General features: G+C 38.2%; 1 protein-coding gene across 2 annotated transcripts in view; it reads left to right on the top strand.

Annotated features, from left to right (window-relative positions):
• The window catches only part of MLLT3 (MLLT3 super elongation complex subunit), a 280,958-nt gene that overhangs the window by 198,034 nt on the left and 58,274 nt on the right, over positions 1 to 24,650 (top strand). For both annotated transcript variants that reach the window (XM_045079666.1, XM_045079667.1), the window contains exon 5: positions 8,009 to 8,707. In XM_045079666.1, coding sequence (XP_044935601.1) covers positions 8,009 to 8,707 — 699 coding nt within the window. The remainder of the gene's footprint in view (positions 1 to 8,008; positions 8,708 to 24,650) is intronic.

Genomic DNA, 24,650 nt, shown 5'->3' with positions numbered 1-24,650 from the left:
AAAGATTTTATTTATTTATTTGACAGAGAGAGATCACAAGTAGGCAGAGAGGTAGGCAGAGAGAGAGAGGGGGAAGCAGGCTTCCTGCAGAGCAGAGAGCCCGAGGACCCTGGGATCATGACCCGAGCCGAAGGTAGAGGCTTAACCCACTGAGCCACCCAGGTGCCCCAAAAAGATTATTTTAAAGTTCATTTTATGATACCTTTACAATTGTTTTTTTTTTTTCATTGTTTCATGGGCACATACAAAATTGTAAACTCTGTACAAGAGATGGAGAGTTTTATATATAATTATTAAACCAAATTTCAGGATTGTTTCCGCCATGTTCACTATGTCTACCTCATTTCCTTAAATCTGTCCATTTCTGACAAAGATATAGTGATTTTTTGTTTCAGTGAAATGTTTTTCACGTTTTTCTTAAGTATTCAATACCTTTTGGTTTATATGGTATAGCTTTTAAACTGTTTATGCTCTTTGGTCCTCTTAATCTTGAATTCTACGTTGTGTGATATGAATGTAGCACTCATGCTTGCTTTCTTTTGGGGCCAATTAGCAGATAGTTCTTGGGCCATTCCTTCATCTTGAAACTGTTCTCAGTTGTTTGATGTTGTATTTCTTACGAACAGTCTGTATATGCCCTTTGTCTTTTTAACCCAGGCTAACAATCTGTCTTTCAGTGGGAAAATCCAACTTCCTTTTTTATTCTGTGAGTAACATTTGATTTTTATTACTTTTTGCCTTGTTCATTATTTATATTTGTGACTTTTCCATTTTTCTGGATTTCACTTTCATTTTCATGTTGATGTTCATTTCTGAGTTTCCTCCTGTTTATGTGGCAGTTCTGTACTTTTCCATTTCATTATTGGCCACTTTCCCTTTCAATGGCCCATAATCCAATTTTTTTTCTACTTTGCCATGTAAAAATGATACCAACATTTTCCCTCACGTTAACACTCCAACCTTCTCTAACATACCTGAATTTCTACAGAGATAATTTAATTTTTTAGATCCAGATTTTGGTTAGCTCTGTGTGTGTGTATGTGTAACTCACATTCAGCACTTCTATTACATATTCCAGATTGTTGATTATCTACTTGGATTTAGTTCTATATAGAAAGTAAGGTACATTGCACTCCTATTTCCTTTCCTCTCCATCTTCCCACACATGAAAGGTCTCATTTCTAATTCAGTTACTGTTTGCTAAAATCCCTTCTCAAATCCTTTCTTAGATGGGGCAGTGGGTGATGTGCTCTTTGAATCCTTAAATTTTGGCAAACACTTCTTTCACATTGACTGTATGTGTAGGATGTTTGGGTGGTTCTGCTTTTTCTCTCAGCGCTCTCAGTTTTACTGTTCTTCTCATTTGCACTGTTACAAAGTCCCATGTAATTTCATTCTTTTTTAGTTTTAAGTAATTATTCTTTCTGGTAATTTGTAAAGTTTTCTTTTTATCATTAAAGTTGAGGAATTTTAGCGTGATGTTCTGGAGTGTGTCTCTTTCACTAGTCCTGCCTGGATCTTTGAAGAGCCCTGTGAGGTTGCAACTTAGTCTTTCCTTTTTTTCCATATTACTTTACTGCCTCATTCCCATCTTTTCCTTTTCCTCCTTCTAGAGATTCTTCTGGAACTTTTCCTATGGGTGGTACATCAGTTAGAGTTCCTCAGTCTGTTCTTCAGATTCCTTCTCTTTTCCATTAATGATTTTCATCTTTTTGTATCTTTACTTTATGCCTGAGATTTCTTCCAGTTGATCTGAATACCATCATCTAAAGTCTGTCTTGTCCTTTATCTACTGAATTATTCAGCTTGAGGGTTTTAGTTTTACATTTTATTTCACATAATATTTTAAATCCATAGAAACTGTTTTTTACTCTATGTGCCTATTCTGAACTAATGATGCTATTTTTAACCTCACTGTTTCGTCTGTGCTCTTCAGAAAATCTGGTAGGTCTGCTCTCTCCTACTCTCACCAGCCCTTAGATATGTTATTTATATGTGCGTTGGAGTTCAGGTTGAGTTGTTAGGAGACCTTAGGTTTTTGTAATCCTAAAAGTGATGAACAGTACAGGCATCTCAGCCTCTACTGTAGAAGCAGGCATGTTGTGTTTCATGTGTACACACCTAGGAGACCCTCTACTTTCCTAACAGTCTCTCTGCATTTCCAGCCTCAGGAGAAGAACACTCTTTTCCTTTTTCCCTCCAGTTGAGCACCTCCTGAATACCTTCGGAACAGGGAGGCTGACCATACTTATCTGTGTGCCCAGCTCTTCTGAGTCTTACTTAGAGTCCAGAGTAAAGCAAGCCCCGTATCAGTCCTCTTTCAAGATGCCTGTAATCCCATGGCCACAATTCTTCAGGCCCCATTCACAATCTGCTGGTTCCCAGGGCTGACTGGTTCAAGAAGGTCAGTGGGTTGGATTTGGGATTAAAGATGGGGGAGGTAAGTCAAATTGAAGGTCCCCCTTTTTCCCAGAATCCTGAATTTTTATACTTTATTTTTAGCTTCAAATGGTCTTTCACCCCTCCAAGCCATTTGTCATGTGTTCAGTGGTGTAGCAGGAGAGATTTTTAGTTTGAAAGCCTGTCTTTGACTCCTTTACCCAGTCTTTCGTAAGCATAACCTCTTGGACTATATTACAGTATCTACAGTTTCTTTTCAGATGTACTGTGGACAAATAAACGTTTAGAGGAGAGTTTATTACTTTTGGATAAATAAAACTCTTCTGGGAGAGTTTATTTGTCCATATTCAAATTTCACTGAACAAGATAAGAATGATCTGAAAATCTTGCACCACGCAGAAGCTAGTTGAAGTAGGACAGAGACCAAAAATAACAGCATAAGTAAAGAGAAGAGACAGGAGCTGGAGAAAGAATCAGCTTTGCATTATCAGTGGTATTAGGAAGAAGACCTGGTGATAACACAGTAATCGAAAGCCACATATAATCAGAAACCTTATTTTGTCCACTAGTTAAGACCTTTTTGCAAGCTATCTACTAGAGTTGCTGACAAGTAGTATTAGGAGCGATTATACATTAAAAGGACCCATTCTGTTCCAGAAAATTAAAACAAGGAAGCTTTCAGTAGCATCTGAGAGAAAAGAAAATACTGTATCCTATATTGACAGGTAGTAAAGTTAGTGAAAATATGTATATGTATGTTTAAACACTCATTTGCCATAAATTTTTGAAATTTGAATTATTCACACTTGCACTCCCTAATATTGGTATTCAGTTTGTCCTAATGAGCCTCAGGAAAAGAGAATTTGAATTACACAACACGCACGCGTAAACTTCACATTGAATGGTACTTTGTTCTGCTTAGTGGCACTTCATTTTGCCGTTAAATTTTTTTTTTAAAGATTTTATTTACTTACTTGACAGAGAGAGAGATCATAAGTAGGCAGAGAGGCAGGCAGAGAGAGAGAGAGAGAGAGACAGGGAAGCAGGCTCTGCTGAGCAGAGAGCCGGATGCGGCCTCGATCCCCAGACCCTGAGATCAGGACCTAAGCCAAAGGCAGAGGCCTAACCACTGAGCCACCCAGGCACTCTTGACATTAATAGTTTAATAAAAATTTTAAAAAGCCAGTGACCTGATCTTCAATATATATGGGATAGCTAGGCTGAGAATTAGTAAAAGCTTTTACTCTGAGTTTAATTCCTGACTTTGCATCTAAGTCTCTGTTGTATGGTCATTGCATGTATGACTATGGAGTCAGGGGACAGTATATCTGAACTTTGCCGTTTACCACAAGGCCAAGGACAATGAAAATGTTGTCCAGTATACTAGGGACCATTCTTCCACCTTTTCGTTATTCCTGGAATTTTTATTTATCTGGGGTGTTGTTACGGAATATGGTTTTCTTTTTACTTCTCAGTTGTCTTAAGTTAAAGAAAACTTCTTGGTAAAGGGGCATGTGCTAGAATAGCTGGGTGCCTTGCTTTTATGAAGATTTTTTGGGTTGGTGAAAAGCTGACAGTGGGCATTAAATACCTAGACCAACGTCGGAGTTAAAAGTTATAAAATTTCTGGAGTTTTATACTTAACATCATATGTATGTAATTAAGACAAGAATTTAAACTTTCTTTCTTTCTTTTTTTTTTTTTTTAAGATTTTATCTATTTATTTGACAGAGAGAGAGATCACAAGTAGGCAGAGAGGCAGGCAGGGAAAGAGGAGGAAACGGGTCCCTGCTGAGCAGAGAGGCCGATGCAGGGCTCGATTCCAGGACCCTGGGATCATGACCTGAGCCCAAGGCAGAGGCTTAACCCACTGAGCCATCCAGGTGCCCCAAGAATTTAAACTTTCTGTCACAAAAAAGTCTGTGTCATATACCACTACGGACTTTGCATTAAGAATTCTTGTTTGTCCTATGAAAGGGTTTTAAAAGTCATGGAAGGACCTCTGTAGAAGTTTTTTTTTGTTTCTTTTGGTGTTTTTTGGTACTGAAATTTACTATTTTTTAATGCTTAATATTTGAAAACATGTTGGTAGGTGAAAAATCTGTATTTTTTAAGAGTCACGTTAAAAAATTATGTATAATACTCCTTGAAGGTTGATTATTAAGCAGCAATGCTTGGGTGTTCAAGAGTCGTAATTAAACTACTGATTGCAAATTATCAAAATTCAGTGAGTCAACAAACCAATTAAAAAAAACTGGCGGATATTAGATTTCAAATGTTCTTCCTTAATTTAGTTTGTCCATTACACTTTATTTTAATTATTCATAGTATTGCTTAACATGCCAGGAAATGTCTTGTAATGGAATTTATAAAATAATGTAGTTTCAGTAATATGAATACTATCTTTAGCATTCTGCTTTTAAATCTCAATTGAGATGTTTTGTAAGGAATTATCTAGTTTGGTGCATAAAAGCATGTCATTGCATAGTAAATTTCTCCATTTTAGAAGTTTGAAACCAAATGCTCACTTGAGAAAAATAAATGGAATAATTGGTATTTGTCATTTTGTTGTTATTGTTGAGCAAATGAGAAAAAAAAATTGTTAGAAGAAAAAATACATAGTCCCACTACTAACATAGAACAATAATTTTTCATTGAGTAGTACCTTTTTTTTCAAGTTTTTATTTAAATGCCAGTTAGTTAACATACAATGTGATGTTAGTTTCTTGTGTAGAATTGAGTGATTCCTCACTTGCATACAAGTGGTGCTCATCACAAGTGTACTCCTTAATCCCCATCACCTATTTCACCCATTCCCCTCCCTCCCAAACATCTGTTTATTCTCTGTAGTTAAGAGTCTTATTTCTTGGGTTTTCCTCCTCCCCCACCCCAATATTCATTTGTTTCTTAAATTCCATTTATAGGAGTGCCTGGATGGCTCTTTGGTTAAGCATCTGTCTCTTGATCTCAGCTTAGGTCTTGATCTCAGAGTCATGAGTTCAAGCCCCATATTGGGCTACTTAAAAAAAAATTTTTCCACACGTGGGTGAAATCATACAGTATCTGTCTTTCTCTGGCTGACTTATTTCAGTTAGCATAAAACCCTAGTCCTATTCACATTCTCTTTTTATGGCTGAATAATATTCCAGTGTGTGTATCTGTGTGTATGTGCACGTGTGTGTGTATTATACCACAGCTTCTTTATCCATTTATCAGTTGATGGACATTGGGGCTTTTTCCATAATTTGACGCTTATCAGTAATGCTGCTATAAACATAAAGGGGCATGTATCCCTTCAAATTAGTATTATTTTTAAAAGATTTTGCTTATTTATTTGACAGAGATCACAAGAAGACAGAGAGGCAGGCAGAGGGAGAGGAGGAAGCAGGTTCCCTCCTGAGCAGAGAGCCCAATGTGGGGCTCAATCCCAGGGCCTGAGATCATGACCTGAACCGAAGGCAGAGGCTAAACCCACTGAGCGACACAGGTGTCCCCAAATTAGTATTTTTGCATACTTTGGATATATACCCAATGATACAATTGCTGGATTGTAGAGTAGTTTTATTTTTGACTTCTTGAGGAACCCCCATATTGTTTTCCACAGTGATTGCATCAGTTTGCATTTCCACCAACAGAGCATATTTTATTATTTTATATTTTATAAAATATTTTATTTTTATTTTTATTTATATTTATTATATTTATATTTATTATATTTATATATTATTATATTTATATTTATTTATATTATATTTTATTCCATATCCTTGCCAACACTTGTCATTTCTTGCGTTTCTGATTGTAGCCATTCTATATTTATATATATAAATTATATATATAAATTCTATATTTATATATATAATTTATATATATAAATTTACATATATAAATATTTATTTATATTATATTTTATTCCATATCCTTGCCAACACTTGTCATTTCTTGCGTTTCTGATTGTAGCCATTCTAAGAAGTATGAGGTGATACCTCATTGTAGTTTTGGTTTGTATTTCTTTGATGATGAGTGATATTGAGCATCCTTTCATGTGTCTGTGGGCCATCTGTATGTCTGTCTATTCATATCTTCTGCCCATTTTTTAACTGGATTGTTTTTTGGGTGTTGAGTTTTAGAAGTTCTTTATATATTTTGTATACTAATCCTTTATCAGATATGTCATTTGCAAATGTCTTCTCCTATTCTGTAGGTTGCCTTTTAGTTTTGTTGATTTTTTCCTTCATATAGGGTATTATTTTCTGATGTTTATTGATATATATGCTTTTTTTTTGCATAAATTTTAAAAATGTTGTTCATTTTAAGGAAAAGCATAACTCCTGCCCAGTATCTTTTCTATATCATGCCAGATATTGAAAGGATACAAGATTGGGTTTACTGATTTTAAGTGGGTGAGTTAGAGGTACAGCATAATAAGGAAATCATGGAGATGTAAATTCTGATTGAAAATTTGAACATTTATTCATCCTTGGTCCCATTAGGAAGTCAAAGTAAGCAAGAAAGAGCTTTTCTTTTATAGTATTGATGTGAGTTTTTGCACGTCAAGGATCTACTTCTGTTTCTTACTCTTACTATTAATGGTAGAGGTTCACAAATACATTAAATATGGATTTAAATTTTGTTCCTAAATAGAAAGGTTCTATGTAGGTTATATATTATGGGGTACTTATATGAGTGAATTTTAGAACATTTAAAACATTTAGAATGGAATAGGCAGTGATGAACTCTTTCCTTATTATTACACAACAATAATTACTAAGGACTTTGCAGTCCATTTAATAACTATCAGATCAAATCTTTCTTCTGTTAATTTTCTTTTCTTTGCTTGTAGATGGGAGACATATTTCTTAACTGTTGAAATTTGGATGGCAAAAAATAATTGCCTTTTATCTCAAATTGAGAATTATTTTCTTTCTTGAGTCTTGTGACTCTTTATAGTAAGAAGCCATTTAAAATTTAATATTGTCTGTGACCCTTGGCTCTTTTTCTGCCTCCTTCTCAATCTTCGCTGGAGCTGAATGCTGCTCCCCAAGTATAATCTGTGCTTTGATCCCTCATTGTTGTGGTACACTGTAGTCCCTGCTCTCCAAGTACTTTCTCATTCCTCTCTTCCTGGTAATTACCTGCTTATTCTTGAGTATCTAGTTCAGGCTTGAATTCTCCCCACATTTCTGAATAATTCTTGTCCAGTGGCCCCAATGGAATCAACGACCTCCTTGGTTTTGTTGTCCTGGCATGTTATCGGTGGCTCTTGGAACCAGCATGACTCCTAGCTGTGTCCTATTTAATAAGAGTAAGGGCCATGTGTTAGGCATCTGTGTATCTCCCAGAACAGGCCCTCAGTGAGCAACTGTTGACCTGAGATGCTTAGAGCGCCTCGCTTGTTGGGACGAGGTAGACAGCTGGCCTCCCTGAATTCCTTGACCCTCGTGCCCCTTGCTCATGGTGCTCCTCACGCACCCTGTCCCCACCTGCTAGATCGAGGCTCTGGTTGGCAAAGAGCCTTCTCGTGCAGGTGGGACGTGCCAGGATCCTGGCTGACGCCTCCCGCTTGCTCCACAGCTCTGAGTCGCATCTTGTTGTCCCGTTTCTGCAGGACCCCAACAGGAGCATCCACACCAGCAGCAGCAGCAGCAGCAGCTGCAGCAGCAGCAGCAGCAGCAGCAGTAGCAGCAGCAGCAGCAGCTGTAGCAGCAGCAGCAGCAGCAGCAGTAGCAGCAGCAGCAGCAGCAGCAGCACCAGTTTTTCAAAGCCTCACAAATTAATGAAGGAGCACAAGGAAAAACCTTCTAAAGACTCCAGAGAACATAAAAGTGCCTTCAAAGAACCTTCCAGGGATCACAACAAATCTTCCAAAGAATCCTCTAAGAAACCCAAAGAAAACAAACCACTGAAAGAAGAAAAAATCGTTCCTAAGATGGCCTTCAAGGAACCGAAACCCATGTCGAAAGAGCCAAAACCGGACAGTAACTTACTCACCATCACCAGTGGACAGCAAGACAAGAAGGCTCCTAGTAAAAGGCCCCCCATTTCAGATTCCGAAGAACTCTCTGCCAAAAAAAGGAAAAAGAGTAGCTCAGAGGCTTTATTTAAGAGTTTTTCTAGCGCGCCACCACTGATTCTCACGTGTTCTGCTGACAAAAAACAAATAAAAGATAAATCTCATGTCAAGATGGGAAAGGTTAAAATTGAAAGTGAGACCTCCGAGAAGAAGAAATCAACGTTACCGCCATTTGACGATATCGTGGATCCCAACGATTCCGACGTGGAGGAGAACATGTCCTCCAAATCTGATGTGAGTAACCTTGTTGGTTTCCCTCCTTTCCCTGGTTAGTCTTCAGAGTCTGTTTCACGTGGCTGCAGGATAAGGAGCCAGGGAAGAAAATGACAGCTGAGCCATAAAATGGTAGCATGGAAGCGCTTAGAAATGAATTTCCTTAACTAATGGAAAGAAGGAAATGAAATCGTTAAAGGATCTGCACACATTTGGGCAGTGATTTAAATTGTTAAAGGAGAGATACATTCCATAGTATAATAATGGGCCATTTGAATTGCAGTAGAAAAACCGAGATGCTCATTAGAGCTTAGTTACTGTGCTTTTTGGTGATTGCTGGTTTAGGAAAGTGAGAAGAATGCAATAAAACTTGAATATATGAGAAAATGAATTTAAAAGAGAAAGTTAGGAAATATTGGGGTACAGCTCTAATGTTGATGTTTTTGATTGGTGCAATGAAGTAATTTGTTTACAGGCTGGCAATAGTGTTTTTTCAAACAGTTTTAGTTTAATCGAGGTCACAATGATTCCTATCGATTTAAAATGAATAATTTGCTAGATTTCAACTTACATATGTACTCATGAAACCAGGTGGTGGTATTTTGAAATTTGAAACATTTAATTTTGTTTTCATTGACTAGCCATTGATTTGGGAGAGGGCGGGGAGTGGAATCTTCATTACGTTTTTGCCGATTGGTAGGATTATCGTTTGTGGATGCCTAAAAGACGATCTGACCATCTAACACCCCTCCAAAATGTTATCTAATGTTGAGGTTTAAACTAATAATTACAGATTTCTTTGAGTTGAAAGGAATTTTCACATTATCTGTTCTAATTTCCCACCGGTGTAAGAAATCTTATGCTTCTGTCAACAGAAGTATTAGTAATTTAAAAGGTATTACATTCCATTTCTGGAGAAAGAACATTATTTACTATGAAATCACGCTCACTTTGTTGCAAACTTTTGCCACCTTTAGTTACTTATTAGTCATGATCAGTCCAAATAATCTCTTTACTTTGGCTTGCCACTATTTCTAAACGATGATCAAGGAAGGTGTCTAACTAAAACTTACTAGCCATTTGAGAATATTTCTCTTTCTGTTCCATGGGTTCACCATATACATGTTCCTAATTCAAATGCTAGCAGAGATGAGGGAACTTCGTAGCAGATTCTCTATCCTGCATTTGTGCTGGAGATAAGGGCAGCCAGGGTTAGGACTTGGCGTTGGTACTGATCCCAGTTGGCAAGAGACTACTTCCTTCTGTGCAACCCTCTACAGCTAATCTTGAAAAAAGACTTTTTTAAGATTTCATTTTTATTTATTTTAGTGAGAGTGTGAGCAAGCAGGGAATGGGGAAGCAGAGGGGTAGGGAGTGAGACTCTGAAGCAGACTCCATGCTCAATATGGAGCCTGATATGGGGCTGCATCCCACAACCTTGAAATCATGACCTGAGCTGAAACCAAGAGGCGGTCACCTAACTGACTGAGGCATCCCTAATCTTGAAAATCTGTTTAAAAGATTATTTATTTATTTATTAGGGACAGAATGTGTGAGAGAGAGAGAGGGAGTGAGTGTGCATGTATGAGTAGGGCGAGGGGCAGAGGGAGAAGCAGGCTTCCCCACAGCAGGGAGCCCGATGCCAGCACAATCCCAGGACTTGGAGATCATGACCTGAGCCGAAGGCAGATGCCCAACCAACTGAGCCACCCAGGTGCCCCCCTAACCTTGAAATATTAAAAGAAAATCAGATTGCGGGGCGCCTGGGTGGCTCGGTGGGTTAAGCCGCTGCCTTCAGCTCAGGTCATGATCTCAGGGTCCTGAGATCGAGTCCCACATTGGGCTCTCTGCTTGGCAAGGAGCCTGCTTCCTCCTCTCTCTCTCAGCCTGCCTCTCTGCCTGCTTGTGATCTCTCTCTGTCAAATAAATAAATAAAATCTTAAAAAAAAAAAAAAGAAAATCAGATTGGGAGTAGGGTAGCATATAAAATACAAGATATTGGGGTCATTTGTCCCAGTGTTTGGTACATATTTTATAGTGATAGTTTATTGAATGAAGATGAGAACTGATGGGTTTGTTCAGTATCTCAAACATCTGTTTTTCCTTCTGTGCTTTTTACTTAAGCTCTTCTTAATACAAAACTTGTTCTTAATGCAGATGTTATTTGGAAATTCTTTTTTGTATGTTTGACTTTTAGTTCAGATCACACTAAAATGTTCATTGAGCCTCTTGGGGTGTGATTAGTCCATCAAGATTGTCAGGTTTAGCAACTTTGTCTTTCTGTATTCTGACATGTTGTGAATCTTGTAGAGCAGAGGTTTTCAAATAGTGGCTTGTGATTCACTAGTGAGCCATGAAACCGATTTAGCATGTCATCAGCAGTATTAAAAAAAATCAGAATGCATTGTAATTAGCAAGGGTAAGTAATGGTTTTTAAAAATTTTATTTCATGGGATGTGTGTATTCCTTATTGTAGGTCATGGTCAAATTCTGAAAGGCATCTTTCTTGAATGTTTGCTAATTTATGAGAAGATCAAATGACATTCATAAAGCAAAGCTCTTTCTTCATGAAATTATCCCAAATAATCATTCTCTTTAGGTAACTCTGTATATTCTTGTTTTTTAATCTCTTGCTCCCTTCCTTTTATGTATGTTTTATAAGATATAGCTTTTCATAAACTTCATGTTCAACTTAGTGTATTTATCCAAAGCAGTATCTTTCTTTCTTTTTTTTTTTTTTAAGATTTTATTTATTTATTTGACAGACAGAGATCACAAGTAGGCAGAGAGGCAGGCGGAGAGAGAGGAGGAAGCAGGCTCCCTGCTGAGCAGAGAGCTCAATCTGAGGACCCTGGGACCATGACCCAAGCCGAAGGCAGAGGCTTTAACCCACTGAGCCACCCAGATGCCCCCAAAGCAATATCTTAAAAAATCTTTTGGAGTGAGGAGTTAGAATTGTAATTCTTTGCAATAGGTAGAAAGGTTTCAAAAAGAATTCATGAGCCACATATCCGATGATTGCTACAGGAATTTTTACAGTGGGTTCTGCACATCAGTACAGAGAAAGCCACTAAAGACTTTTGGGCATTATTTGGGTATAAAACCCAACAGATACACTTTCTTTATCAGTTTTCTGGTAGTAGTGCTTTTCTTCTTCTTGTTGTTGGTTTAATTCTCTGTGTGTAGGTGGTGAAGACAAAGAGCATTGACAAAGTGGTTCCAAATAAGCCAGTGCCCAAAACACCTTTCTGTGAGCAGGGGAGATAAAAAAGGACTGAAATTCCCTTTATCCAGTAGTAGAAATCACCTTTGTTTGGCCTTCTTCCTACTTGGTGTCTCTTCTATGGGCAAGCCAGAAGGGGAGGCCACTGCAATGAAGAGCCATGAGGAGCCCAGATCCTCCCTTGGCCAGTAACAAATTTGATAGCATGAGACAGGCCCAACTTCAGGGGTCCAACTTCACGATGTCCTGGATGGTGAGTGTGTCTGCATCTGAGTAAGTGTGGTAAGATGACTGTAAGTCTTTACTGGATAAAGACTAACATGCTTCCTAGCTTTGTTATTTGAATATAAGCCAGACTTGTGTTCATTTATGGCAGATGGGGTAGTGGGGGTAATTTTAGACACAGCAGGCAGAGATCATGGACTTCGAAACAGAAGAAAGAGACAAAAAGAAATTGGAAAAGTGTGAAGAATTAAGAAGGGTGAGGGAGAAGAGATTATTTAGCTGGTAAACCTGCAAACACATCTTGCCTCAGTGTATTCCAGTTACAATTAAAAGGAAAAACTTTTTAAAGAACCTTTTCCCATAATTAAGGTAGATTCAGGTTTTATATGGGAATAAAATCATTGTTATTAAGATGGATTTGGAAGCTCGGATTGAGATTCATATGGTTCTTTTTGGTTAAGATTTTTTGTACTTTGCATAGAAAAGTAGAAGTACATCCATGCCTACGTGTTTTTTTTTGAGGGATCACTTAGTAAGTGCTTAGGCAGGTAGGTAGGTAGTCAAGTAATCGAATAATTAGGACTTTATACTGTGGTGTTGGACAGGCTATGTTTTGAACCCCAGCTCTTCAGGGATCTTAGGCAAATGTTTTTAACCTTCTGTATTTCTTAATTCTTTTGTAAGATGGAGATCATAATAGTGTTTATTACGTAGTATTATTATGAAAATTGTCAGTCTGGGTAAAGTATGTATCACATTAACCAAAAAAATACTAGTTAACTATGATTATGTATGATGTGGCTTCTGGAAATCTTTATAACCTATAGCTTTGGAAGAGATCTTTTGCTCTTCAAAAATAATGTAGAATTCTAGAGTCCCTTTTCAAGGGTGTGGGTTATATGTTTTTCAGGGGGAAAAGTACTTGGCATCTATGTCCTATTGCTCTGAATTTTGTCTTGAGGCAAATGGCCTTGATATGCATTTGTTGCATGGTAACAGGAAAAATACAGGATGAAGAGTCTAAGTTTTAAATCAAAAGTTAATCCAGAGTTTCCCAGGATCTTTTAGCTTTTAAATTAAAATAGGTAAAGGACAAGAACATAGCTAGCACTGCATTAGGGAGGCACTCAGTTGTTTCTTTATTCTTGTTCCTATTAAAGGAAGACATCCGAAGAAATTACTTACCTTTGGGTGATTATTAATGTTACACAGAATAATTTTTAAATACGTTTTGCAATCCCTGAAGTGTTTTTTCTTTTCTAAAGAAATTTAATATTACACATGAAAGCCCATCAGTGATTTTTTTCCCCCTACAGAATTCAAGAGTTCCACGGTGGTTGGATAGGGAGGCCTAAGGACTGGTTTATAGTTGGGTGAGCATTTCGCAAATACAGAAATCATGATAAGAGCATGTTTTCACTACGTCCGTAAGTGTTAGCATTAAGAATATTTTACCTTCAAGAACTTAGGTAATCCTGTTGGAGTAAAGCTGTCTTGGTTTAGGAAATTATCATTTTGGGGTCATAATGGTTATTTATGGAAAGTGACCTCACTAATGCAGCTGGAAGGGTGAGGATCATATTAGCATCAATTAAAAGTTTATTATTGGAGTTTGTATTCACTTGTTTCAACTTTAATTGACAATTAGAAAGAACCCAAATTATCTCCCCTTTCCCATAATTTCCTAGGTTTTGTTTTTTCCATATAATTCAGCTTCTGAAAGAGAAGTCTGTGGAGTTGATCTTGTTTTGTGATAGAGAAAGCTTGGTATTTATAGCAGAGAAGGAGAGGAAAAAGAATAAAATAAAATTGGAATAACTGTTTATAAGCAGATTTGGTTATGGTAGTAATTTCCTTATCATTGCCTTTGCTTTTTGCCTTGCTTTAATAGAGATTTAATTGTAATTTAAAAGCATAGTCGTTAAAAGTTTTAATTGTCTTTCTCCTTGAAAATGGGCAGATTACATTTGGTACAATGTTACGTACTTCAGCCTGCAGAGATTGTAATCCTGTCTTTCCTCACTTGGCCTCAGCAGAGTGCTTTCTTGGCTAAAATCTTCCTGAGGAAAAAGGATGAAATCTCAGATGCCTTTTACCAAGGGTTGGGTGGTGGTGGTTCAGCTACAGGATAAAAGCTGCAAATCACCTTAGCCCAAGTTTCTTTTGAAAAGAAAAAAAGAAGGAAAAAGAAACTTCCCTTCTTTTGTTGTGCCTCATTTCCTCCCACCCCACCCTGTTCCTTGCCCTGCTTAAACTGTTCGGGAGCTGGCCGTAAATGTCCTGCTGTTGAAGCCTTGGCCTGAGGTTTTTATGGGATAGAAGGTTGTGGCAGTCAGAGAAGAAGGTCTTTATTGTGTTTTCAAAGTGGCTCTTTTAATGACTTGTAATTCCAGCACATGCAAGAGCTGTAAAGTCTGCAAGTATGGTGAGGGAGCAGCTAGAGAGGCCATTCATTAAAGGGCTGCCCTGCCTGGTGGGGGTGGGGGGGGATGACTCTGATTTTGGACTCCTGTTCTCTGCATTTCATAACTGGAGGTAAATTTATCTGAAGGGTTGCAGTTCTTCCTCGGGTAGATTCTGTGTAAGATGTGATGGGCAGAGGGGAGGAAATGGCCCAGCCAATCAACTGTTGGTTTCTTCAGCCATGTTCCTAACTTAGTCCAAAAAAGGAATTTGGAGCAGTTGCAAGGGTGATTTTTACTTTAAGACACAATTAGGGGCTTCCTCTCTTTCTTGTTTGGGTACCATACTCAGCCTCAATTGTTTCTCAGTTTTTAAATTAAATAATTCCTTAGAAGTCTTTCAGTAGCTGAGGGCCGTGGACAGAACAGGAGGTTCTATCATTGCAGAGTTGGTTACCATCAGTAATTGCCAACACTCCTCATTTTTACTTACTTGTATTGAATTGAATCTCTCAATAAAGTCCATGAGCTTCCTTTAAGAGAGCTCCATTGCCTGTTCATTGCACTACTGTTCCTTACTCCAGGGCCCATGCTCTTTACCTAATTGTCTCACCTGTCATCTTTAGACACAAAGATGTGATTCAACATGGTCTTTGCGTGACCTGCATTCCCATTCCACAGAGACATCGTATGCCTGTAGTTGAACATGTCTTGAGTGCTTTTTGTGTGCCAGTCACCAGTCTAAGCACTTGACTCATTTTAACTCACTTTACCCTCCAAACAACTTTATGAAATAGGCACTATTATTCCCATTTTATAGATAGGGAAACTGAGGCCCAAAGGTTTAGAGACTTGCCCAGAGTTGCCAGCTGGTGGATCCAGAATTTGATCCCACTTGTTAGCATGTACACTCAAGAGGAATTTTGGAATGAAGCAAATCTGATTTTCCCACGAATTCATACTGCATTTGCAGAGATGGGCTCCATGAGGTTGGCCTCACTGCTGTGAAAGCCTTTGATGTCATAGCCTTGTTCCATTTATGAGTCATGGTTCTCTGACCTACCTGTTGATTTGGGCTTTTACCAACAGCCCTCAGGAAGTGACAGGCTGTCCTTTGAGCTGGGTTTGGCACGCATCCCAAAATGAGGGAGGAGCTTTGAAATGTCCAGGAATCTGACTTCTCACACAGGCTTGCTGCAAGTACGGCAGACTCTCCTGGTTCTGGAGTTCACATTATTACATCAGCAGCACTGTTTCCCTGCTCCCAGAATTCTCTCTCTTGATTTTGCAAGTATTTGTGTTTAACAGAGCTGAGTTGTAATATCAGGCTTTCCCAGAAGGTGCCACCAAATAACAAATGGTGTCTTATAGTCCGACAATCACTTCTTTTTGAATCTCCTAGCTATATTTTGTAATTCCAGGTTATACTGTCTGTAAGTTACTCAAAATGTAGGCTATGCTTCCTGTGAATCATGAGGCAAGATAATGCAATGGCATAGGTTGGAGGGTGGTTTTCTTTTAGTGTCTAGGTAATTATTTCATCAAGTTTGAGAAATTGTCCTCAGTAGGTAACAATTTATGACTGTAAACTTCCAAGGCAGCATCAAGGTCCACAAAGAAAAATCACCCCTGTGAGGCTACTTTAGGTCACTAAAGGTGACTGCACAGTGAGATGTTCTTCCAGATAAAGTCAAAGATCCTTCTATTAGGAGAATATGGGAAAGCATTTACTAATTTATTTGGGGACAACAAACTTTGCCTTTGAATTCTGAAGATAGAGAGGATAGAGATGTGGGGGAATTGGGATAGGGAGAAATATTCAGAATTGGTGACACAGAGAAAAGGAAATTTTCTTGCCTTTCTTAGTTATGAGAAAAAATGTATGAGATCCTTGGATGTGATGTTATGTTATGTTACATATTTATTTAGTTCAAGTATAATTACCATACCATGTTATATTAGTTTCAAGTATAATGATACAACAGTTCTATACATTAGCACTCATCACGTTAGCTGTTAATCTTCTTCACCTATTTCACGCATTTCTCCTACCCACCTCCCCTCTTGCAACCACCAGTTTGTTCTCTATATTTGAGTCTGCTTTTTTATGTTTCTCCTTTTCTCTTTGTTCGTTTCTTAAGTTTTAGAAATGAGTGAAATCATATGGTATTTGTCTTTCTCTGACTTATTTTTGCTTATAATGGCATTATATCCTATAGATCCATTCATATTGTCGCAAATGGCAACATGTCATTCTTTTTTATGACTGAGTAGTATTCCGTTGTGGTAGAAAATGGTGGTATATATCACATCTTCTACAGTCGTTCATCTGTTGATGGGTACTTGGGCTGCTTCCATATCTTGGCTCTTGGAAATAATGCTGCAGTAAACATAGGGGTGCAATTATCTTTTTGAATTAGTGTTTTCATTTTCTTTTGATAAGTACCCTGTAGTTGAGTTACTGGATCATATGGTAATTCTATTTATAATTTTTTGAGGTACCTCCATACTGTTTCTCACAGGAGCTGTGCCAGTTTGCATTCCCACCAACAGTACACAAGGTTCCTTTTTCTTCATATCCTCATCAACACTTGTTTCTTATGTTTTTGATTTTAGCCATTCTGACAGGTATGAGGTGATAGAGCATCATGGTTTTGATTTACATTTTTCTGATGTTAGTCTGTTGGCCATCTGGATATCCTCTTTGGAGAAATGTCTGTTCAGGTCCTATAGTCATTTTTTAAATTGGATTATTTGGTTCTTTTTGGTATTGAGTTGTATAAGTTCTTTACATATTTTAGATATTAACCCCTTATCAGATATATCATTTGCAAATATCTTTTCCCATTAGGTTCCCATTTTTGTTTTGTTAATGGTTTCCTTCTTGTGCAAAAGCTTTTTATTTTGGTATAGTCCCGGTAATTTAATTTTGCCAGAAGAGATATACCTGGAAAAATGTTTCTATGGTTAATGTAAAAGAAACTACTGCCCATGTTTTCTTCTAGGAACTTTATGGTTTCAGGTCTCAGATTTAGGTTCTTAAGTCATTTTGAGTTTATTTTGTGTATGTTGTTGTTGATTTGTTTGTTTGTTTTTGCCTGTAGCAGTCAAGTTTTCCCAGCACCATTTGTTGAAGAGATTTTTCCCATTGTATATTCTTGTCTCCTTTGTATTCTGTTCCATTGATTTATATATCTGTTTTTGTGTTACTCCATACTGTTCTGATTACTACAGCTTTGTAGTATATCTTGAAAGTTAGGATTGTGACACCTACAGTTTTTTTCTTTGTTTCAAGATCATTTTGGCTATTTGGGGTCTTTTATAGTTCCATACAAATTTTAGTGTTATTTGTTCTAGTTCTGTGAAAAATGCTGTTGGTATTTTAATACGGTTTGCATTAACTCTGTACATTGCTTTGGTTAGTATGGATGTTGTAATGATATTGGTTCTTCCAATCAGTGAGCATGGAAGATGTTACTTTAAATTAATAAATAAATTGAGACACCTGGGTGGCTCAGTCGGTTAAGCCGCTGCCTTCAGCTCAGGTCATGATCCCAGGATCCTGGGATCAAGTCCCATGTAGGGCTTCTTGCTCAGCAGGGAGCCTGCTTCTCTCTCTGCCTCTGCCTGCTTGTGCTTTCCCTCTCTCTCTCTGTGACAAATAAATAAATACATAAAATCTTAAAAGAAAATTAATAAATGAATTAATAGTCTGCCCTGGTTTGGGACCTCAATGTTTAGAATTACAGTACTTTTTTAAAAAATTAAATTCTTGACACGTGCTTTATTCTGTGGCTCTTTTATGTGTTTATTTTTTTAACATGTGATCAACTGCTGTATCACTTTGAGTACCTACAAACATTTCCTTCTAAACAAGTTTAATTCTTTAAAATATTTTTTGATTACCTTAGTGTTCAGTAACATTCACAAATATTTATGTGGTAGGTACTCCTGTATATAAACACTGTGTTAGATGGTACAGATGGTACAAAATTAGAATTTGGGCTGAGCTTAGAAGAAATAAAAGCATGAGTAGGATGGGGTGAGGGGCGAAGTAGGAAGGACAAGCCATTCTTGATCAGAGGAAACAACTTGGAAAAAAGGAACTGATGGCAAACATAGCTAATTCTATGTTGTCCTTACTAAGAATGAAGAGAGATCTTATAAGTGAATCCTGCCACGAATTTATCAAACTGGCTTGCCAGGAATGAAGGAAGAAGGCTTATCAAATTCTATTCTTGCTAAGAGTGTGCTGGGCACTGACCTTTAAAAAATTATTTATTTAAAGATTGAGAGAAAGAGGGAGACAAAACACAAGTAGAGAGAGAGAGGAGCAGAGGGAAAGGGACAAGTGGACTCCATGCCGAGTGCAGAGCCTGACATGGGGCTTGATCCCAGGACCCTGAGATCATGGCCCAAGCCAAAGGCAGATGCTTAACCGACTGAGCCACCTAGGTGCCCCTTGATAGCCTTTTTAAAATCCATGCAATGTGTGTGATAGCTTTTGTTCTCATCTTACACGTGTGGATGTGGCAGAGGCAGAATTTGAATCCAGTTTTCACTAATGCCAAACCCCATGTTTTTTTGTACCATACCAACAATTAGACCTTACTGAGAGAGAAATCATGTCAAGTGAAAATCACTAAGGTACTGACAAAACCTTTTCCAGAAAAAAATCTAGTTGGGAAGACTAATTAGGTAAGGATACCACAGTTCAGTGAAAGGGGTAGAGTAAGAAATAAGATGTAGCCACAACACTTGGATACTCGGCTGTAAATAATGGGGAGCAAGAAGATCCACCTGTGATTTCCAAAATGATCAACTCCTGCTTCCTATGCATCCATGCTTTTTCTAAGAAGGAGAATTACAGAAAGTATTGAAAAGCTGTGCTACCTTGGAGTCTATACCAGGGCACTTGTTCACAATGTTATTAGATATGTATCATATACTTTGCCCTTGGGACAAGACATGGCAAGTGTTGAGAGGTCCCACGTACTTTACTTACAAGTTTGAGAGGTCCCATGTACTTTACTTCATCATCTAAGGATTTTACTCATGAAGGATCTGAAGAAGGAAGGTAGGGTCAGACTTTTACAAGATAGTGGTGTAGGAAGATCCTGGACTTGCCTCTTTCCATGGACACACCAATCTACAGCTATATATGCACCATTTCCCTCTGAAAAAGATGTGAAAACTAGATGAACTGTTTCTCCAGAAAAAGAGATAAAATAACCACATCAAGACAGGTAGGTCCAAGAGACCCAGGATGCTGGAGGAAACTGAGATTCCCCTTTGAAAGGGCTGGCATGTGGTCTTATTCACTCTGAGATGCAGCAAAAAAGAGCAGTTTGAAAAGTTCCTAAATAGGAAGGAGATTCAGTTTCTAATCTAAAAGTATCTGCTGGGGGGGGGGGCAGGGGACAGTTGAAACTCTCTCTGGAGATGGAGGCACTAGTGGACACTATTTTTGCACTCTCCCGCTGGCATAGGTAGGCGAGCTCTGTTTTGGCACCCTCCCACTGCCTTGCTAAGACAGGGGTGGGGGGTGAGCAGTTGCAGCACTATCCTGCTGCTTTGCTGAAGCTAGAGAATGCAGTGTAGTACTCCCCCACTCCCTGGCTGGGGCAGGCAAACATGAGTGATTATGGCATTTTCCCACTCCCAGCCCAAAGCCAGGGGCACTCTCCCACTATATTCTTGGTCTACAGATGCTTACAGTCAAGACATTTTGCTGCTGCCTTTCTGAAGTTGGTGAGTGTGCTGCACCTCCAGCTACCTACATAAAGCCAGTGAGCACATGCAGTCCACACAGAGGATGCCCTTTTATCGCCTGGCCCTGGTGGCCAAAGGGGCAGGTAGTCCTGAGCTCCACAAGAATGTAATAATCAGACAGTTCTTGGGAGACTACAACAACTGCCTGGGCACTGCAGATAGTGGACTTAAACCCTGGCCCTCCTATGAAAAAGCCCTCTTTACTTAGAATGGAGCCTCAGCTTAAGAAGAAGGCTTCAGGTTTCCCATGCATCTAGAGGCTAGGGAGGTGCTTTCAGGGAATGTAAACAGGGAGGCACATTCTTTTAAACCCCCATGGCCTCACTACAGCTCAAAAAGGCCTCCCAGAAAGGCACTTACACATTTTTCTAGAGCCCTGATTTTTGCATCTGTCACTTGTGGGACACTTCCAGATCTTCTGGTCTAGAAGCCAGAAGGGTTTAAAATTACAGCCCCATAACACTATACATATTTTCATACTCTAAAAGCTCCTTCCTAGTGGTCTGTCTCCCAGTCAGCCTGAAACTAGGTGCTAAATGAGATTCCTCCCCTTGGAGCAGTGATAGGTTTTGCACACCGTCAGCAATGGGGACACATCAAGACTAAATCAGGCAGTTTAGAAAATCACAAAGGTTTGAGAGACAACCAAGAGCTAGGGCAATGTTGAATGAGGTTTATCACCTACGCATGACCACACCTTCAAGCCTGAGAGAGGTAGCTGTTCAGCCTAATACATAGAAACAAACACAGAGCATCCAGCAAAGTGAGGAAAGAGAAATATGTTCCAAATCAAAGAATAAGATAAAATCTCAGAAAAAGACCTTAATGATGCAGAGTTAAGTCCTTTATCTGATAAAGAACTCAAAGTAATGGTCACAGAGATGCCCACTGAACTCAGAAGAATGGAGGAACATAGTAAAAACTTTGATAAAAAGAGAGAGTATATGAGAAAGTAGCAAACAGGGGCTCCTGGGTGGTCCAGCTGATTCAGTATCTGACTCTATTTCAGCTCAGGTCACGGTCTCAGGGTTTTGAGACTGAGCCCTGTGTCAGGCTCCACACTACATGCTTAAGATTCTCTCTGTCTCTCCATCCACCCCGCCCCCCCAAAAAACCCTAGCAAACAAAAATCACAGAGCTGAAGAATACAGTAGCTGAATTGGAATATACATGATCAGTGAGCTGGGAGACAAAGCAATGAAATTAATTTCTCAGACACCAGAAAGGAAAAAGATTTTTAATTTATTTTTTAATGTTTAAGATTTTATTTATTTGTCAGAGAGAGTAGAGAATGGCAGGCAGAGGGAGTATAGGCTCCTGCTGAGCAAGGAGCCTAATGTGGGACTTGCCCTAGATCACGACCTGAGCCCAAGGCAAACGCTTAACTGACTGAGCCACTCAGGTGTCCTGGAAAAAGATCTTTTAAAAGATGATAACTTAAGAGACCTGTGAAACATAAGTGGAATGATATTTGCTTTACAGAGGTCCCAGAGAGAGACAAGAGAGAGGAAAGGGCAGAAAAGTGACTTGAAGAAATAAGGGCTGAAAATTTTCCTAACCTAGGGAAGGAAACAGACATTCAGGTTTAAGAATTCCAGAGAGTTCCAAGTAAGATGAACCAAAGAGAACCACATCAAGACACATTATAATCAAACTGTCAAAAGTTAAAGATAAAAAGGGAATCTTAAAGGCAGCAAGAGAAAAACAAATTGTTACACATAAGGGAAACTCCAGGAGATAATGAGCAGATTTCTCAGCAGAAACTTTGGAGGTTAGAAGAAATAGGTAAATTTCTAGAGACTTAAAATCTTCCAAAATCAGATATGAAGAAATAGAAAATCTAAAAATATGAATTACTGGTGAGGAGATTGATTCAGTGGTCAAAAACTTCCCAACAAACAAAAATCCTGGACGAGATGGCTTCACTGCTAATTCTACCAAACATTCAAAGAAGATTTAGTACCCGTCCTTCTCAAACTCTTATAAAATATCTTGTTTTAGAAGGCCAGCATTATCCTAATACCCAAACAAAACCAGACAAAGAAACCACAGAGAAAGAAAATTAAAGGCCAGTATATCTGACAAACAAAGATGCAAAAATCCTCAACAGATATTAGCAAACTGGATTTAGCAATGCATTAAAAGAATTAAACACCGTGATCAGATAGGATATGTTCCAGGTATGCAGGAATGGCTCAACATCTGTAAATCCATCAGTGTGATACATCACATTAACATAATGAGAGATAAAAATCATGTGACCATCTGAGTACATGCGTAAAAAGCATTTGATAAAGTTCCAATATCCATCTGTGATAAAAACTCTCAATAAAGGTATAGAGGAAATGTACTTCAACCTAATAAAGGCCATAAATGGCAAACCCACAATCAGTATCATACTCAGGGGTAAAAAGCCAAAAGCTTTTCCATTAAGGTCAGGAACAAGACAAGGATGCCTGCACTTTCTGTTTTTATTCACCATGATATTAGAAGTTCCAGCCACAGCAGTTAGGAAAGAAAAATAAATGAGGCATCCAAATTGGAACGGAAGAAGGAAAACCACCAACTATTTGTAGATAATATGATACTATGTATAGAAAACCCTAACAACACCAAAAAACTTTTAGAACTAATAATCAAATTCAGTAAATTTGCAGGATACAAAATTAATAGAAATCTGCGGCATTTCAACACATTAATAAACTACTAGAGAAATTAAGAAAACAATCCATTTATAATTGCATCCCAGAATACCTAGGAATAAATGTAACCGAGGAGGTGAAAGACCTGTACTCTGAAAACTACAAGACATTGACTAAAGAAATTGAAGAAGATAAAAAAAATAAGTGGAAAGATATTCCATATGTATGTGTTGGAAGAATTAATATTGTTAAAATGTCCATAATACCAAAAGCAATCTACAGATTCAGTGCAATCCCTATCCAAATTCAAATGGCATTTTTCACAGAACTAGAACAAATAATTTTTTTTTTTATATTTTTTTTATAAGATTTTATTTATTTATTTGACAGAGAGAGATCACAGTAGACAGAGAGGCAGGCAGAGAGAGAGAGAGAGGGAAGCAGGCTCCCTGCGGAGCAGAGAGCCCGATGCGGGACTCGATCCCAGGACCCTGAGATCATGACCTGAGCCGAAGGCAGCGGCTTAACCACTGAGCCACCCAGGCACCCTAGAACAAATAATTTTAAAACTTAAATAGAGTCAAATATATCCAAAAAATGAGAAAGAACAGGACTGGAGGTATCATGCTCTCTGTTTTCAAACTACACTACAGAGTTATAATAATCCAACTGTATGGTATTGACATAAAAGCAGACACATAGGATAATGGAACAAAATCAAGAGCTCCGAAATAAACCCACAGATATATCATCAAACAGTTTATGACCAATGTGGCAAGAAGGTACAATAGGGAAAGGACATTTGCTTCAGAAAATGGTGGTGGGAAAACTGGACAGCTACATGCAAAAGAATGAAACTGTACCACTGCCTTAAACCAGATATAAAAATTAACTCAAAATGGATTAACAGACTTGAATGTGACACCTGAAACCATAAAACTCCTATAAGAAAACATACACACCAAAATCCTTAAAAGCAGTCTTAAGCATGTTTTTTGAATCTGACTCCAAAGGCAAAAGAAACAAAAGCAAAATGAACTATTGTGACTACATCAAACTAAGGCTTCTGTACAGCCAAGGGAGCCATCAACAAAATGAAAAAGCATCCTGCTGATTGGGAGAAAATATTTACAAATCATATATCTGATAAAAGGTTTATCTAAAGTATATTAAGAACTCCTACAATTCAATTAAAAATCCAATTAAAAATGGGCAAAGGACCTAAATAGAGATTTTTACAAAGAAGATCACAGATGGCCAACAGAGACAAAAATGGTGCGCAACTCACTAATCAACAGAGAAATGCAAATCAAACCTGCAATGAGATCACCTTACATCTGTCAGAATGGCTATTATGAAAGAGACAAGAATTGAACGTGTTAGTGAGGGTATAAGGAAAAAAGGGAGCCCTTGTGCACTGTTGATGGGAATGCAAAATGGTGCAGCCGTTACGGAAAATGGTATAGAGGTTCCTCAGAAAAATCAAAACTAGAACTACCATATGATCCAATAATCCCCCCACTCATGGTTATTTATCTGAAGAAAAGGAAAACACTAATTTGAAAAGATACACGCACCCATATGTTCACTGCAGTATTAATAATAGCAGTCAAGATACGGAAACAAGCTAAGTGTCCATTGATGGAGGAATGAATGCAGTATAGATATACACAATGGAATACCATTCAGCCATAAAAAAG

The sequence above is a fragment of the Mustela putorius genome, unplaced genomic scaffold (genome assembly GCF_011764305.1).
Source record: "Mustela putorius furo isolate JIRA1106 unplaced genomic scaffold, ASM1176430v1.1 tig00000421_pilon_pilon_pilon, whole genome shotgun sequence".
NCBI classification, from domain to species: domain Eukaryota; kingdom Metazoa; phylum Chordata; class Mammalia; order Carnivora; family Mustelidae; genus Mustela; species Mustela putorius.
Note: the sequence above shows the minus strand (reverse complement) of the source record. Positions and strands in the feature narration are given on the sequence as shown.